General features: G+C 40.0%; 1 protein-coding gene across 1 annotated transcript in view; it reads right to left on the bottom strand.

Annotated features, from left to right (window-relative positions):
• Positions 1-19,297, bottom strand: part of EPB41L4A (erythrocyte membrane protein band 4.1 like 4A) — a 257,332-nt gene that overhangs the window by 108,193 nt on the left and 129,842 nt on the right. Inside the window, exons 4-5 of the mRNA XM_059418364.1 lie at positions 16,800-16,851; positions 8,375-8,453 (exon numbers count right to left, since the gene is read on the bottom strand). Coding sequence (XP_059274347.1) covers positions 8,375-8,453; positions 16,800-16,851 — 131 coding nt within the window. The remainder of the gene's footprint in view (positions 1-8,374; positions 8,454-16,799; positions 16,852-19,297) is intronic.

Consider the following 19,297-nt stretch of genomic DNA (forward strand, 5'->3'; position numbering starts at 1 on the left):
TCCATGGCTTTGCTCATTCTATTTGCCTAAAAAAAAAAAACCCTGTTACAAAAGCACCAACCACTGCTCTAAACACTGTAAATATAATAACTCATTCCAAGTGTCTTACATACAATAACTTACTTAAGACTTTAAGTCAGTACTATTACCATCTCTGTTTTGCAGAATGAAGACTCTAACAGACACAACGAGATGAAGTAACATGTCCAAGACATCACAACTAGTTAAGTAGCAGAGCCAGAACTGGAACGCAGGCAGTCTGACCCTAGAACCTTTTAATCAGGATGCTACGCAACTTTGGCTAGCTTCCACTCCCCCAACCCCATTCAGTCTTTCAGCCTGTGCCAGGGGTTTATAAACCAACACAATGAACCATCAACACTGTTCTTGGCTGCCATCACCCACCTACACACATACACACACATACACACACATACACACACAAACACACGCACACACGCACGCACCAGGCTGTCACTGTGGTTTCTGTTTCTTTGGATGCCAACTCTTGTTGTCATTGGGAAGGACAGAAGAAGGACAACGGAAATGAATTATAAAAATCAGCTGTGATAAGCTTTTCTTCTCCGAATGCTTACAACCAAGGCCCATAGTAAGGGAATCCAAATGTTAGATGCTACTTATTATTACTATTTCTAGAAGACTGATACCAAGTTTAATTATATCCACAAGCTTAAGAGAGAATCTGCATAACACCCTGTGTTTCCTCACTGCCTGTTTCAGTAAATAGCACCACAGCCTCCAGATAGCCAAGTGAAAGAAACCTAACCATCAGGGGTAACCCCTGGCACCACATCCAGTCACAGAGTCTGCTGTCTTCTGGAATAGGCACACTGCTCTCCATCTCCTAGCCTAGGTCACTATCCCCCAAATTTCTAAAACCTTCAGTGCTCTGCCCTCTTTCATATTATCTCCCTTCCCACCAACCTTCCTGAGAACTAAACAAAATTCTTAAGAGAAAAACAGGATCACATCACTCCCTTAACAAACAGACAAAACCTTAACAAACTTCACTTGCAGGATAAAGTTCAGATCCTTAAGAGATCTTGTGATGTGCACAGCTCAGTCACGGAGTGGCAGGCTTCCCTAGCTTCCTCTGCAAATGGGGTCCATGGCCTAGCATCCCTGTTCCGCCACCAGCCATTCGCACAGAGGCCCCTGAGGGGTCGCCATCCAGGTTTCCTCCAGCCCACAAGCTACAGCACAACAGAACGGCAGCCTTCCCCTTCTGCGGCTCACTTGCTCATACCCACCTGCAACTATCACCAGTGCCACTGAGGTTCCTCTTCCAGTAACAGCCCCTGTGGAAGTGCAGGGCATTCTGGGCAATCCATCCCTCACCACCCTGCTCTGCCCCCCCGCCGGCCAGGGTCACTGGTGGACAAGCTGCTTTCAAGGGAAGTCCACTCTCCCATTCATGGCTACGCTTCTGGAGTTCCCGAGATACTCGGAATATCCGCCAAGCCTCCAGCAGCAGCATCACCTGGGACTTGGCTCTGGAAGCCATGAGGAAGCCACCGGGTGACCAGCCTGGCAAAGCCACCAGCAGCCCCCAGGCTTCAGGAGATGCTAGGCAGATCAGAGCCCCTCCCTTCCTTCCCCACAGACGAGGCAGGCTGCAGCAAGCAGAAAGAGCTGGGTTCTTTTATGGCAAAACACCAAAAAGTAAGTTGAGAGAACCCCACTCTCTACTCTCCAAATCACATTCAAGCCTTCCTGACACCCTATAACCCTGTGCACCAAGGGTAAAACAAACTACAAACAGCAGGGGGTGGACGGGGGGCGGGGAAGGGGAGAGAAAAAGGAAAAGGCTTATAAGACTTTTGCTTCTTGAGCCAAATCTCTTGTCATTAACCAATGACCACCCCCTAACTTGCATTCACTTTTCTAGTAACCTGCTTAACTACTCACCATGCCCTGAATGCTCATCTTGGATATCAAATCCACTTTGTTATAATCATCTATCCTCCTCTTGAAGAGGAGAAAAGCAGAGTAAAGCAAAGCATTATTAGCAGAATTGTAAATGCAAAAGCTTATAAACTGAACAGACATTTTGCTAGAATTACTAATGCTTGCTGGAAACTTCCATTTAGCTACATTCTCTTTCTCTATTGTTAACCTGGAATTTCTTTTCCTGAAGTGTATTTTTTTTTTTTAAGGAAATGGGTCACAGATGCATATTTGTCTTGCTCTATTAAGACTTTTATAACATCTGACTGAACAGTCAAATCGCTTGCCAAACACAGAAACAGAGGGACATAATCCCACAAGAGTTTGCTTCAAAGGCAAAGGAAAAAAAAAAATCAGAGGGAGATGAAAAAACAAAGATAGAGCTGAAACAGAGAAAGACAAACAGATACAAAGAAACAGGGACCCTATCCCATCAGGGACTATAATCTCAGTATATAGGTCTGGCACATAGTAACTGCTCAATAAATAGTTGTTGTCTTGGATGGATATACAAATGAGCAGGGAGAGAGATGGCTAAAATGGAAAAAACTTAACATTCTTTGCCGTCTTTGAGAAATTCACAAAGAGAAAGAAAAAAGGAATCTGTTCAAAGTTCCCTGGATAGCATATCTTTTAAAGATACCACAGATCTTTAAGTCATCACATTAAAAAAAAAACCACTAAAATCAAGATAAGTACAGTATTTTTAATTAAGAATTTGATTAATTTTATCACAGCAAGCATCATATTAGTTTTTTTTATATGACAAATTTATGATATAATAAAATCATATTTTCATATGCTAAACAAATACTTTATCATTATGTCAGGGACTATTTTTAACTAACAGGATGTAACTTATTTTGTCTATTTTATGCGACTTAGGGTACAATCTAGCATTTTATTTAAATTACAGATTTAGAGTTGTTGAGCTTTCCCTCTGTCACTCTGATTAAGGCCATGATTGGATGCTTGAGTTCTTGTTTACCTCTGGTTTTAATTAGGAGGAACCTACATCCCAGTTTGCCTAGGACAGTTCTTATTTATTACTATTATACATACCTAACAATTAACAACTCTCCTTGTCATTCTCCAAAGCGTCAGAGTTTGGACGATCAATTACAGTGTGACCCTGGTTATATTGTAACCCTACTGCATAAAAAAAAAATGCTCACTAAAGATGATCCACTTAATAAGGAAGCTTTCCAGACTCATCTGGTACAAAACCGAGGCATCATAAAGTATTATTTATCTTTTCTTTTTTTTAAGAGAGAGAGCACAAGCATATGAGTGGTGGGGGGGACAGAGGCAGAGAAAGGATCTTAAGTAGAGTCCACACCCAGCATGGAGCCCCATGTGGGACTGGAATTCACAACGATGAGATCATGACCTGAACTGAAATTGAGAATCAGATGCTTGGGTGCCTAGATGGCTCAGTTGGTTCAGCGACTGCCTTTGGCTCAGGTCATGGTCCCAGAGCCCCTGGATCAAGTCCCACATTGGGCTCCCAGCTCCGTGGGGAGTGTGCTAATCCCAAATAAATAAAGAAAATCTTAAAAAAAAAAAAATTTTTTTTAAAAAGAGAGAGTCAGATACTTAACCGAGTAACCCAGGCACCCCTAGGCACCTCTGTATATAAATTAATATTCTGGTGTATACGCACTGTCTCCCAAGCTAGGATCATGAGCCCTGGGGTAAAAGAGCTGAATCTTGGGGCGCCTGGGTGGCTCAGTGGCTTAAAGCCTCTGCCTTCAGCTCAGGTCATGATCTCAGGGTCCTGGGATGGAGCCCCACATCGGGCTCTCTGCTCAGCAGGGAGCCTGCTTCCCCCTCTCTCTCTGCCTGCCTCTCTGCCTACTTGTGATCTGTCTGTCAAATAAATAAATAAAATCTTAAAAAAAAAAAAAAAAAGCTGGATCTTCCACCCTATCCACACTTACCACAATACTACAACCAGTACAATACAAGTTAAGGGCTTGACATATTGGCTTCACAGTTTTCTGTTTAGCTGATGTTCACTGAAAAGGGCTGAGTTGACACCAAGCATGTACAGGCTGTTGAACGCCATTAACAATTTAACAAGTATCAGAGGCAAGAAGAATGGCAAGGGAGGTTAGCTTAAGGACGGGGCAGAGAGACCCCATTCTTTCTGGAACCCAAAAAGAAGGTTCGCTGAGACTCAGAGGCCAAAGACATGCTTCCACCAATACAACTAAAATGTACCTGCCAGTGACTGAGACCCTGGTGAGGAAACTGAGCACGGTGGGGACAAGCAGAAGTCTGACATCAGTGCTGGCTGAATTTGACAGTGAAGCAGCTGAGGGGAGAGTAGCTGCCTTCACGGAAGGCAGGATTGTTTTCTGCCTCCTACACAGAGGGAGCCTTGCACATGACAGGAGCCCAGCCTTTTAAACAAGGCTTAAATGTCAGGGACAGAGGGAAATGGTGTATATGGCTTAAGGAGAAAAACAGTAGAGGAAGCACACACGAATTTTCAAGAAAACGTGACAAAACCAGGAAAGACACTCTCACCTCAACAACTTAAAACGAATGATTAAAATAGAGGAACAAATAGCAGTAATATCACCTTCCATTTGGATAGTCCTCTAAAGTTCACAAATTTCTCTTGCATCTACACTGGAACGTGACCCTTGTCCCAACTCTACTGTACTGAGAACCATATGCTCTTCACTGACAGGAGACAGGAACTCTGGACGTAAACTTGGAACAGCAGGTCAATCAGCTGGTAAAGAAGCTAAAACAAGCTAATCTTCGCAAAATGAAAAACAGGGATTGCCTTATTAAAATAATAAGATTTTAAAAATAATTGATAAGCTTAAGGTCAGACCCCCACCCCCCACCACCAAAAAAAAAAAAAAACTATAAAACATTACAAAACAAAATAAAAAGCAAATACCCATTTTTAAGGTATCTTTTAGAAACTAAAAAGAATCCATTATGAACATGTCATTTGGAATATTCTTTTTTTAAAAAGTGCTCTTAGACCCTTAGAAATTCAGAAAGATTTCAATGACATCACAGATAGGACAGTGTCCACAGAATGGGCAGTCCCTCTATCCTTCCTTTCTGGAAGACTGAAATCCTCTTTGGTCACCTTAGTACTGCGACCACAGGAAGACAATGCTTCATGTGGTTATTAAATGAAGGCAGGCGAGTGAATTCTGTCCTTAAGAACAAATTCAAGAAATGTAGGCAAAAGGACAGTCGTAGGAGGACAGTCATAATTAAATGAACAACTACACCCAGAAAGTTGTGATTTGTGGATTGACTTTAAACTGGAAGACCCATCACAGGTCTTTTCCTCCCTTATTTTTGAATCAGTAATTTGAAAATATGAAATACTTATCATTATTTTTCAGAGAGAGAGAGAGAGCATAAACAGGGGAAGGAGCAGAAGGAGAGGGAGACAAACACGCTTCTGCTGAGTGGGGAGTCCAGAAACAGGGCTCAATCTCAGGACCCTGAGATCATGACCTGAGCCAAAATCAAAAGTGGAATGCTTAACTGACTGAGCCACCCAGGCACCCCTCCAAAGCCTGTCTTCTTAAAAGTATGTGTGCTATGCTTATCAACAGTGCAGAGAATACAGAGCTATAAGTGAAGCAGAAGAGAGGGCTGGAAGGAGAAGAGACATTAGATTTATTCTACCAGAAAGAACATCTGGTGCCAGTGAGAAAAGCTATAGGGATTTCTCACTGAATTTCCTATCACTTTGCTAGGCAATAAGGTTTCCTATCTTAAAAATGTTTACAAGGAAGCTAGCGGTAACATTAGGAATGTTCTGTAAAAGGTACAGGTCACATGAATTCTAAATGAGGAGTCTTCCTCACAGTCTCCCAATTTTGTTCATTTCAGACAACTTTTTAGAGTACTTAGCAACTACTCTAAGTTGATATGATTCTATTCACTTCCATTTTCTCAGGGTCTGGAACCTTATTTTCCTGTGTATTGCATTCACCTTTAGTATTTTTTCCTGAATAAACACTTTTCTGGAATGCTGCATCTAGTATGATTGAGAAGATTCAATGCTAGCTTTATTTGTAGTTTTAAAAAAAGAAACAAACTAGAAAGCCATCCCCAAGGGCATGGTTAAGTAAGTTAAGGAGTACCACACAGGAGTAAAACAGATTGGTTAGACAGTGAAAGAGTTCTGCACAATAGGTAAGAAATGGTATGATTATCAAAAAACCCCCCAAAGCCTACATATATGGAAGAACAGTCATAAGCCTGTTTACTATAGCATTATTTTTCATATTAAAACTTATGAACCACCCAAGAACCAATACAGAGCAGGCTAGGACAATTTTCCAAAGAACTGAAGCCAGATAAATGTTCAACTTGCAAATGCTGGCCTAAGTATATTTTTCCTTTAAAAGCATATGCTGGGAGGTTTGGGGTTTGGGTTTTAGTATCTGCTTTTGTCAAAATAATCTCATGTAACTGGCTCCCTTTCTGAGGTTCATTATGCCTACCCATTTAAATTAACATATGCAAGCAAATTAATGACTTTACCTTCAGAATACACCAAAAGTAACTATTCAGTGATATCATATCAAACGGACATTTAACTTACCTATACTCAACTATATGTTTTGGACCACAAAAATAATTGATTACAGATCATGGCCACCAGATGGAAGTCAACAATGTAATCTGGTTCTTAACTACATGATTTGGTCTAATATTTGAGGAAAAGCAGGTTACAACAAATATGCTCTCGGGTTGTACATCACACACATATCTGTGCATTCTGTTACGTGTTAAGGTTAAGGAGTGTTAAGGAGCTGGTAGTAGGTTCTGATGGGAAATTTCTGCTCATTAATATTTTGTGAACAGATTTAAAATAATGCATCATAAAACACTCATTTCCCACCCTACTAAGAGTAAACTGTGTGTCATTTGGAACCTAACCCTCATTTAAGATGTAACTCTGCTGAACTGCCCGAGCAAAGAGAGGACAAAATATTATCAAGCACTCCTGACCCAAAACCAACAGGCGACACAAGGTTGACATTAGTAGCACACCCTTCAGTCCTTACAAAATCTGATGGGACAGGTGTATCTCCGAATTTACAGCTAAGGAATGTAAGACACGCAGGCTACTGACAACCTCAAAATGAAACTTTCCTTGTATTTTCATAAAATGTTATTTCCTTGCAATTTCCTAATGTGTTACAGCTACAGAGGGCTTTTTTGAACCACGTAGACTCAGTTTCCCCATGAGCCCACAATTCAGAAACCCCTCTACCGAAAAGACTATTCATGAAGCTCTAATGTAAATATGATCACTCTCCTTAACCTCTTCCCAACACAATGGCCTTTCCCCCATGGAGGTGTGCTCCTAGGAAGCCTCCCGGGACAGCCCCCTTTTTAAAGTTGTCAGTACTGAGGTGGCTGGCCATGGAAAATGGGAATGCAGTGCACCCTGGTTCTCAAAGTGAGGCCTAATTATCACACTCCTGAGAGGAACAGGGAAGGCTCACTTAGCCTCCTCTCTCCTCACCCTTCTCTGTGCAATCCGGAATTGAGACAAAAGAGTCAAAGGAAAAAGATGAAAGAATACAACAGGAACAAAACCAGAGACTGCCTTAGTTATCAAAGACGTGATTCCCAATGCTTGGAATAATGCATTCGGCTTTACTTGAGCCAATGATAGGAGCTCACTTGGAAAACTGACCACTTCGAGTTGAGTCAGAGAAAATGCTTGTGTTTGTTCCCACGTGCTGACAGGTCACCAGTGGAATTAAGTGAAAACCTAACACTGCTGCCTGCTCTGCAAAGCCACTTGCAAATGTAGACGTGGACTCTCTTAACAATATAACCAACACCAAATGGAAACTGCGTCTTAAATGAAATAAAGTACTTGATGACAAAGGTAAAGGAATACACTGAAAAAAGGTTGTTATAGTTGTTGTTTTTCTCTCTCTTACACTAGAAGCAAGTATCTTTTCATTTCCTATAGAGGTGAATGAAAGCTCTGGACAACTGATATTTAAGCTACAACCAATTAAAGAGTAGTAACTGGCTCTTCAAATTGGCATTTACGTATGTAAACCAAGCATTTAAATATCCTTCTTTTACGCAGTTCAAATGGCTACTTTCGCATGACTACAAAAGCTGAATGCAGCCTTCACAATAATGATACAGAAATACCCCCTCATAGCAGATGCAAAATCTATCATCATGTCACCTGTGTTCATGCCATTGTTCACACACATCTATCATCAGACACTGATCTGCCTCATGCAATGCTAGCTTAAATTTAACTCTCAGTGGAGATGCATTACAAAACAAGGTAGACACCCATCTAAATGTTTGACTCCAATTTGTATTAAATATGTATATGCCATACATGTATTGTTCTAAAGCAAAGTCAATACTATACCTGGTTATTTCTTCTTTAAGCTTACATGGATCTTCAGCATAGAATTTAATACCAAAATATAAAGTATATGGAGGTCCAGCTAAAATAAGAAATAGAAATTAAATTTCATGTTATAAATTAGTCAAAGTAGAAGTGTAATATTATACAATTATTAAAAGTTACACTCACCAAAAATATCTGTAAACTATATATTGGATAAGAGGTTAATATCCCAAATATATGAGGAACTTCTACAACTCAACAGCATAAAACAAACAACCCAATTTAAAAATGGACAAAGGACTAAAATACACATTTTTTCAAAGCAGACATATAAATGTCTAATGGGCACATGAAAAGATATTCAACACTAATTATGGGGGAAATGCAAATCGAAACCATGAGGTATCACCTGACACCTTTACGAATGGCTATTAGCAGTAAGACAAAAGTGTTGGTGAGGATAAACCCTTGTATACTGTTGCCAGGGACATAAATTGGTCCAGCCATTATGGAAAACAGTATAGAAATCTCCCAAAAATTAAAAATAGAACTACCATATGATCCAGCAATTCCACTACTGGGTATTTATCCAAAGGAAATGAAATCAGGATTTCAAGGATATATCCACACTCCCATGTTCTCTACAGCACTAATCACAACAACCAAGATATAGAAGCAACCCAAGCATCCATCAGTGAACTAAGGGAATATATACATATACATACACATGTGTGTGTGTGTATCACATATAACACACATATATTGTGTATGTGTTATATATATATATATATATATATATATATATATATATCACAAATTACACACAATAAAATATTATTCAGTCATTAAAAAAAAAGAAAATCTTCCCATTTGAAATGACATGGATGAACCTGGAGAACACTATGCAAAATGAAATAAACCAGATGCACAAATAACAAATAATGCCTGATCTCACTTACATGTGCAATCTAAAATAGTCACATACATAGATGCAGTGTAGAATGGTGGTTGCCAGGGGAAATGGTAGGAGAATGAGATGTTGTCCAAAGGTTACAAAGTGTCAGTTAGGCAAGATGAATGACTTCTGAGGATCTAATGTACAGCATGGTGACTATAGTTAATGATACTGTATTGTATACTTGAAATTTGCTAAGAAGTTAGATCTTAAATATACTCAATCCACACACACACACACACACTCAATTGTGCAGAGGTGACAGAAAAGTTATCTAACTTGACAGTGGTGATCTTTTCACACTGTATACATATATTGAAACATCAAGTTCTGCATCTTTTTAAAAAAAAAAAAAGATTTTATTTATTTATTTGACAGACAGAGATCATAAGTAGGCAGAGAGGCAGGCAGATAGAGAGGAGTGGAAGCAGGCTCCCTGTTGAGCAGACAGCCCGACGTGGGTGGGGCTCGGTCTGAGCCGAAGGCAGAGGCTTTAACCCACTGAGCCACCCAGGTACCCCATGCACCTTTAATTCATATGATTTTTATATGCTAAAGGCATCTCAATAAAGTTCTTTGTTGCTGTTTTTGAAAGATTTACTTATTTATTTATTTGGCAGGATCGTGCCAGGGCTGGGGGTGGGGGCAGGAGCAGGAGACAGAACCTCAGGCAGACATCATGCTCAGTGTGGAGCCCAAAACAGGGCTTGATCTCATGACCCCAAGATCATGATCTAAGACAAAACCAAGAGTTTGCGCCTAACCACCTATGCCACTCAGGTACCCCCTCAATAAAGTTGTTTACTAAGAACTTCTAAACACACAAGAAAGTGTAAAATTAAAAAAAAGGATTGAAAGTTTTATAACAGTAGGACTTCAACTCTGCAGGTATCTACATAGGTATAGGTCTATGTGTCCACAAACAGAGGAAAAAAGAGATCAAATATTTTAGATGTTGCCAGTTCTTATACCTAGTTAGTGAGGCTGCGCACAATTTTTATTATTAATTATTGACAATTTTCCCATTTTTCCCATTTTCTATCCTAAATGGGACAATTTTCCCATTTTTCCCATTTTCTACAATACATGTATTTTTTCACAATGAAGAAAAATTAATGATAAAACAAATGGTTTTTTAAAACCACCCACCTACTACTAACTATTGCAAAAAGTACAAAAAACAGCCAACAAAAGCTGATACCAAAAGATAGATACTTAAATGCTTACTAACAGGTGGACCATTTAAGTCAACCATGGTACATATATATGGTACATACCACTGCTTAAATTGGTAGAGGGAGAGGGAGAACTCTATATGCTGACTGGGAAAGATTACCAACCTACGTCTGATGGCAGAGATCTGATCCCTTTTGTGAAAAAGAAAGTTATCTATTAAAATGTGTTTCCCGGGGCACCTGGGTGGCTCAGAGGCTTCTGAGATCAGGTGGCTTCTGAGCCACCCAGGTGCCCCAGGAAACATATTTTAATGGATAACTTTCTTTTTCACAAAAGGGATCAGATCAGGTCATGATCCCCGAGTCCTGGGTTTGAGCCCCACATCGGGCTCTCTGCTCAGCGGGGAGCCTGCTTCCAGCCCCCCTGCCTGTGATCTCTATCTCTGTCAAATAAATAAATAATTTTTTAAAATGTCTTTTTATAAAATATGTTTCCCCCCACCCCCAGAAGAACACACAAAAAATAACTAACATGGCAAATTTGGGGAAGAAGAATTGGAAAGTTTTTCCCAGCTTTAATGAGGTATAACTGACAAATTACATTGTAATACATTTAAAGTGTGTAATGTGATGATTTGGTGTACGTATACATTATGAAAGGATTCCCCTTATCAAGTTAATTAACACATTCATCCCTCACATATTTTACTTTGTGTGTGTGTGAGAACATTTACATTCTACTCTTAGCAAAACTGGTAATTTTCTTTCCACATATCTCTCTCACCTTTTTAAGAAAAAAAAAAATCATCAGGGAGGTTCTGTGGTAGGATTATAGGCAGTATTTGTATAATTCCTAAACTTTTCTAAGAATGTGCTCTTGTATATTTAAGAAGATAATTCCCATCTCAGTCATTTACTACATATAGAAGAACGACGTGCACAAATACGAAACATATATATGAAATAAAGCCTGGAATAATACTTACATGGGGAAACTTAAAATATAATTAAACATTCATATTGTACAAGAGAACACAAGCCCCTTGGATGCCAATTACATCATATTATACTCTTACTAGAAATATTTCTATTTCAGAGGGTATGAATCTAACTTAAACTGCTTCCAAAACTTCTGAGTAGTGTGGTAACTAGATCTTATATTACACCTGTTTTATCTTTTTTATTTATGTGACAGAGAGATAGAGAGCACAAGTAAGCAGAGTGGCAGGCAGAAAGAGAGGGAGAAGCAGGCTCTCCGTTGAGCAGGGAGCCTGATATGGGACTTGATCCCAGGACCCTAGGATCATGACCTGAGCCGAAGGGAGCCCCTTAACCAACTGAGCCACCCAGGCGTCCCTTAAACCTGTTTTAAACTGGATTTCCTACCTGGTATATTTAATCAGTGGTCATAATTTCTAATTTTTTCTTCAACAAAAGTTCTTACACACATACACACACACACACACACACACACAAAGATGCGAAGTATACAACTCAATTACAATATTTCCACTCACATTTTGTTATCCCAAGTCTCTGATAGTGTGTAACTGACAAAAAGTAACCTGCATCTTTCGATTTTCATTTTTACTGACTAAAAAAAGTGACAAGTTCAGAAGTTGGGGGAAGCAAATTAAGTAGAACAGGTCATAAAGCCATATGCATTTTTAATACACAAACTACGTTATAATTTATTGTTATTATGCCACACATATGTGATGTCTGTAGAACCCCAAAGCCCTGTTCCTGGCATGCAGAAGACAAGGGACACCAGGGCCCTGCCTCCTCTCCCCTCATCTGCGCCTTTCTGGACAAGGCATTCCTTAAGCTAGAGCTTTTCTAAGAACTAAATTTCAATAAACTTTGTTATAAATGATCATTAGAGTTGATTCCATACGTTTGATTTCTATGATCACTTAATCAGGGTGTTTATTTTTCTGCCAAATACATCTTCAGCCCTGAGTGTAGATGTCAGGGAGGCACAGACTATTAAATATTTAGAAGAGCCAGGAAGTCCATGGTCTGTGGGTCTATCTCTGTCAATCAAGCTCTGTGCTGCTGAGCAGATGGGACCGCCTGTGCCGCAGGCCACGGGGGCTGGGATCTAGGGGCAGGAGGAGCTCACATGCTGTGGGGCCAGAGCACAAAGGGAAGAAGGCCTTGTCCAGATTCCAGAGTTGCTTTTATTGTCTGCAACGTGACAGATTACACCCTATTGACCAAGCCTAGCCATTTCAAATGGGTTCAGTGATGAGCATTAAGCAGAAGTAATTCAGTTTGGGCAAATGTCCTACAAAGACTTTTGGCCCAAATCAGCCCTCTATTTCCCATATTCAATGGTTTCTGTTCTAAATATAAGGCATCACTACCACTTGACTACATTTAATAATATATAACAATATTTTATAAACATGTGATTCTGAACAACCACCCAATAACATAGAATAGGCAGGTCAATCTCCAAGGAGGGAAGCAATTTGCTTAAGATCACAAGGTTGAACGCCAAGTTTGCTAATACCTAGAGTTCGGGGCTTTCTGGCCACTCTTCCATATAGCCTCTCAAGGAAAAGAATTATAATACCTCCGAAGTAAGCAAATACTTTCATCTCCATCACTATTTTATAGGTCAATGTAAGGCTATGGAAATGGACATTCTGGAGCAAGGATATGCCTGATCAGATATCTTTTGGCTTCCTGTTCTAAGACTGACTATCAATAAACAGTGTGCTGATGAAGCACATTCCTAAATTATTATCTTGAATCTATGTCTTTCAATAGAATCTACCTTTAATAAGTTAATGTTTCACATTAGCTAAAAAATACAGAAGCCAAAAACCAGAAATCCTCTAAAACACCTTTTGTGAGCACCAATTCAAGGCCTCTAATGATAGTAAGTCTTCCATGAGCTCAAGGAGAAAGAAATTAAGATCCACCTACAAGAATCCTGGTGACTGGCAAATACTCCATCATTTTTACAGATACTGTTTCTGACTAATCTACATGAGATGTGACAACCATTTTCCTTCATTAATTATCAAAGTATTTCATGAGGTAAAATATAAAAATTATGTTTTCTTTAGTTATATCACCTTCCTTCAATATCAGCATTTTATTCTTTGACAGAACATTTATTTAGGATTAAAAAACAGCTTCATTAGAGATTACAGATATTTAAATAGAATATTTCATACCATACAAAGAAATAAATACTTCAAATGTGCTCAGGACCACTAGTAATGCACGTCAAATAAAATAGACTCATCACTTAGAAATCTCAACTTTTTAAAATAAAATCCTGTGAGTTTTCCCTTCTCCTAATGTCCTCCATGCTATTCCTTATGTTCCACATATAAGTGAAACCATATGATAACTGTCTTTCTCTGCTTGACGTATTTCACTTAGAATAATCCCCTCCAGTTCCTTTCATGTTGATGCAAATAGTGGGTATTCATCTTTTCTGATGGCTGAGTAATATTCCATTGTGTATATGAACTACATCTTCTTTATCCATTTGTCTGTTACAGGGCATCTCAGCTTCTCCCACAGTTTGGTTACTGTGGACACTGATGCTATGAACATTGGGGTGAATGTGCCCCTTCTTTTCACCACATTGGTATCTTTGGGATAAATACCCAGTAGTGCAATTGCTGGGTCGCAGGGTAGCTCTATTTTTAACTTTTTGAGGAAACTCCATACTGTTTTCCAAAGTGGCTGTACCAACTTGCATTCTCACCAAACAGTTTAAGAGGGTTCCCCTCTCTCCACAACCTCTCCAATATTTGTTACTTCCTGCCTTGTTAATTTTTGCCATTCTGACTGGTGTAAGGTGGTATCTCAATGTGGTTTTGATTTGTATTGCCCTGATGGCTAATGATGTTGAAGGGGGGAATTGGAGGGGGAGATGAACCATGAAAGATTGTGGACTCTTTGGAACAAACTGAGGGTTTCAGAGAGGAGGGGGTGGGAGGATGGGTGAGCCTGGTGGTGGGTATTAAGAAGGGCACGTATTGCATGGAGCACTGGGTGTTATACACAGATAATGAAGCATGGAACACTACATCAAAAATTAATGATATACTGTACAGTGACTAACATAACACAATAAAATAAAATAAATCCTGTAAGTTTGTTTTAAAATAATCATTCCTGACATTTTTCTAATTTTTAAACTGGTATTTTTTTTAACTACTTTATTCAAATGGCTAAGACAGACTTACTGTATTTATTACTATACCTGAATTCTTGGGAAAAGTACCAATTTTTAGATCCTGAAGGATGAAACTTTTTAAATTGGAACTCCTACCATTTATATGTAGATACCTCACAGAAGTTACCTGCATTCACAACTAATCCCAGGTACCCTCATTCCTCCCCTTCTTGGCCTTCAGTAGGCAGTCTGCCCACTCAGGAAGAGTACTAGAAATACAGAAGTGCTAGAAGTCAGAAGACCAGGGCTCTGGTCATCCCTCTGCTACCAACTAGCTTCTCACCAAGGGCAAGTCATGAACCCCTTAGGAATTAGGACTTACTCCTCTGTAGGCTGAGGAGACAGAACTTGGTGATATCTGAGGTATATTTTTGGAGGGTTCTTTCTAACGCCCACCGGCCAGCTACAAGCCTGTTTCTGCAACTGACACCCAACCGTATCCGGAAGGCTGGCACCCTAGCAGCTATGTTTATAGAACCCTGAAGAAGCCCAGACCACTGAGTAGACTGAGTGAGCCACGGACTCTCGCTGGGCTGGTCAGATACACCCTCCCATAGAACTGGGGCCTCCAGGACAGAGACCGCCAGTCGACCTCTGTGCGTGGCTAGAGGTTTCCCCACAGACATGGGTAAACAGAGAGAAACAAAAATGATGCTGACGTTCAGAGAAACTGGACGTGCTGAGTCTGAGTTCCTGTTAGTTCTGCAGTTCCTCGTTTCCAGCTGCACAGATACATTCCTGCCCGTGGGGATCGTGAAGCACCCGATTTTACCACAGGGAATAAGCCAACAAACATGTGAAGGACAGAGTCAGGATGGGGGTAATGAAGGCCCAAGAATCTACTACATCTTACCAGAAATAATTTTCACAGCAAAGCAAAATGGTTCAATGAGTACTGAGTTTCACTTTGGGATGGTGAAAGAATTTTGGAGGTAGTGGTAATGGTTGCACAATGAATGTATTTAGGGCCACTCAAAAATGGCTAACATGGTACATGTTGTGTTATATATTTTATCATATTTTTAAAAAGATAATTTTTTAAAGATTTTATTTATTTATTTGATAGAGATTGCAAGTAGGCAGAGAGGCAGGCGGGTGGGGGGTTGCAGGAGGAGGAGGCTCCCTGCTGAGCAGAGAGCCCGATGGGGGACTCAGTCCCAGGACCCTAGGATCATGACCTGGACTGAAGGCAGAGGTTTAACCCACTGAGCCACCCAGGCGCCCCAAAAAGTTAATTTTAAAAAATGACTCTCTGCATACTTAAGGATCATGGGCATTGATGCATATACTTCCATAAAGAAAAACCTGGGTTATGGAAATTTAAGTTATACAATATAACCTTAATTATACCCTCAGTTACCTAGTAAGATTCATATTCATAAAACCAAAAGAGATCCCCTAAAAATAGATGGGTCCTTTCTGAAGCCACAGAAATCTTCCAGGACACAAGGGCACTCCTTATGATGGACCCAAGCAAGTAATAGTGTGAATAACCAAACCACTCCTTAACCCAAGAAACTCAAGCTCTTTAGAAGGTCGGATGTCTACTTTTTTCCAAATTAATGCCTCTCTGCCTTTCCTTTTCAAGGTGAAAAAAAAATTTTAGGGGCGCCTGGGTGGCTCAGTGGGTTAAGCCGCTGCCTTCGGCTCAGGTCATGATCTCAGGGTCCTGGGATCGAGTCCCGCATCGGGCTCTCTGCTCAGCAGGGAGCCTGCTTCCTTCTCTCTCTCTCTCTCTCTGCCTGCCTCTCAGTGTACTTGTAATTTCTGTCAAATAAATAAATAAAATCTTTTAAAAAAAAAAAAAATTTTAAGGTGAAATTTTAAAGACAAGAAAAATTTTTAAATCACTGACAATTTAAAGGCAGGCATACGCCAAGCAAAATTCAATATTAAGATCCATCACTTAAAGTCTTTATTAACTAAAATTTAATCAGAGTTTAGAGGAAGAGTCTGGCAATGCACAGAACACCCATTTCCATATTCTGATACTTGAGTACTAGTACTCATCCCTGTAGTACTAAAGTGTATTTCTGCACCCAACTAATCATGGACACAGTATCATTTTCAAGGCACCCCTTAACAAAATTAACATCAAATACCTACTGTTGATCAGTTCTTTGTGTTCAGCAAGGGTTTTTGCAGGATCCAGCCAATACTGTGAGGGGGGAAAAAGGAGGTAATTATAGAAATTAGTTGTTTTTCATTGGCTTTCACGTCAAGAATATTCGCAAAGTGTTATTTTAAATGACATTTAAATAATAAATATTTATCACACAGACACAGAAAATACATGCAAGAGTTTTCTGCAGCTAGAATACTAAAAGAAAAATGAAATTGATATTCAGAAGCAGAGAAGAGCAACAGTTGTTGTAGGTTCTTGGTGAAGTTCTCATACTGATTGTAATGTCACTAATAATCCAGATGCTGATGAGCAAGAAAATGATGGCTAGATAGAATGCTCCCCACATCTTTCCAAAGTTCCCATCGTAAGTGCCCTACGGCCATTTCTCCTCCTCAACATTTTTACCCTTTTCACTTTCTGTCCTATCCCTTATAGACAGCACTGCAACACATGAAGAAGAAAGCACATTAAATCAAATCCTCATTAAGTATCTAGGAAAGGGAACTCGGTGCAGTGGCTGAGGGTCAGAGTCCCAGAGCAGACCCAGCAGGATTCAGTCCAGGCTCTGCCCTCATCATCACCATGGAACTTGGAACAAGTTACTGGACTTCTCCAAATCTTCGTCATGGGCTTACTGTGTGGATTAATAAATTAATTCCCACAAAGTCTTTAGAATTGTCCCTGGTTCATACTATATATGCATGCTAGTGATAATTATTATTAAAGTCTAAGGTATTATTTATGAATTCAAGTTAATCTCTAAGGAACAGAACTTCAGACAGTAATGGGAGAATTTTTGGCCCTGGGAAGATCCCTTCCTTTATATCTTACCTTTGTGAAATGAAAGCGCGTGTGCGCGCGCGCGTGCACACACACACACACACACACACACACACCATGGAACAATAACCCTTCAGCCCTGTTCCTCCATCTGGGGTTAGAGCAAAGGAGACATAAGGATGTGCAGAGGGGTCAGATCGAGAATTCCGTAAAAGGGCACTGTCGAAGGAATTCCAGTGCCTTGTGGGACAAGGGCTAGAGATCCAAAGGGCGAAACTTACCAGTTTCCATCTTCACATATTCCTTAATGAAGAAGGGGCAATTCTCACAGCAGGGAGGAGGCAGCTCAAGGCCCACCTTGAGCCACTTTATTCATAGCCCCCTTGGGCTTGCTATGGTGAAAACATTCATACTCCCCTGACACCTCTGGGTCAGGAACCAAAGGTTGAGGAAGAGTCCAAGAGAACCTTCCTGCCCAGTTCCCCTTCCCCTGCCCCTTCAGGGAGGGCAGAAGTACTTGCTCTGTTGTTCAACAACAGCAGTGCGTATACAGGGTGATTATAAGACCTTACACTATCCCCTTACCACTTATTCCTATCTATATAATAATTATTCACACTAAATGTACATCATAGTCATATTATAAGATTTTGTTACATTATGAACTCTCCCTGGATATATCATCTTTGCTATTTGCAACTCATACAGCAACTATTTTTCAACTTTTTAAAAAAGTAAAGATCTTATATATATAAGTGTAGCAACTTATAACACAATGTTCATTATTCTAATTCTTAACATTTCTTATTTTTTAAAGGTGCAGACTCACTCACTTTAAAAATAAACCTTCATTTCAGCCCTTACATCACACCTACACATGAAGCCTCACTAAGTGCGTGGGCAGGAAAGGAGGGAATGGAATGTGCCCCTGGTCTTAACTACTTTTTTTCTAATCTCAACTTGAAACTAAAAAGACACAGAAGTTAGAAGAGAGCTTCCTCCTCTCTCCTCCTAACATCAACCCTAGAAACCAAACTTTACAAACAGATCCTTTAAACCAATTCCTCTTTTGTTTGGCTTTGCTTCCAGAATGTTAAGTTATTAAAAAACAAAAAACAGGGGAGGTGCCTGGGGGTCTCAGTTGGTTAAAGCATCCCACTCTTGATCTCCACCCAGGTCTTGATCTCAGGGTCATGAGTTCAAGCCCCATGTTGGCCTCCACACTGGGTGTGGAGCCTACTTAGGAAATAAATAAACAAACAACACCAGGAAACTAAATGGAATAAAGACTGGTTAACAGGATGCCTGGGTGGCTCAGTTGGTTGAGCAGCTACCTTCGGCTCAGGTCATGATCCCAGCGTCCTGGGATCGAGTCCCACGTTGGGCTCCTTGCTTGGCAGGGAGCCTGCTTCTCCCTCTGCCTCTGCCTGCCACTCTGTCTGCCTGTGCTTGCTCTCGCTTCTCTCTCTATGACAAGTAAATAAATAAAATCTTAAAAAAAAAAAAAAAAAAGACTGGTTAACATGGGGGAAATTTCCCATTAATGATAATCTATATAATTTTAAAATAAATATCTTTCTTTGAGAACAATCAGATTTGTGCGGTGAAAAAGTATAATTAAGATTCTGAGATGAGTTAGAAATTACAATTCTGCAGCCAAAGAGGGAGTCAGGATCGTCAAAGGCTGTTCAATCAGCTC

Source organism: Mustela nigripes, chromosome 12 (genome assembly GCF_022355385.1).
Source record: "Mustela nigripes isolate SB6536 chromosome 12, MUSNIG.SB6536, whole genome shotgun sequence".
In the NCBI taxonomy this organism is placed as follows: Eukaryota; Metazoa; Chordata; class Mammalia; order Carnivora; family Mustelidae; genus Mustela; species Mustela nigripes.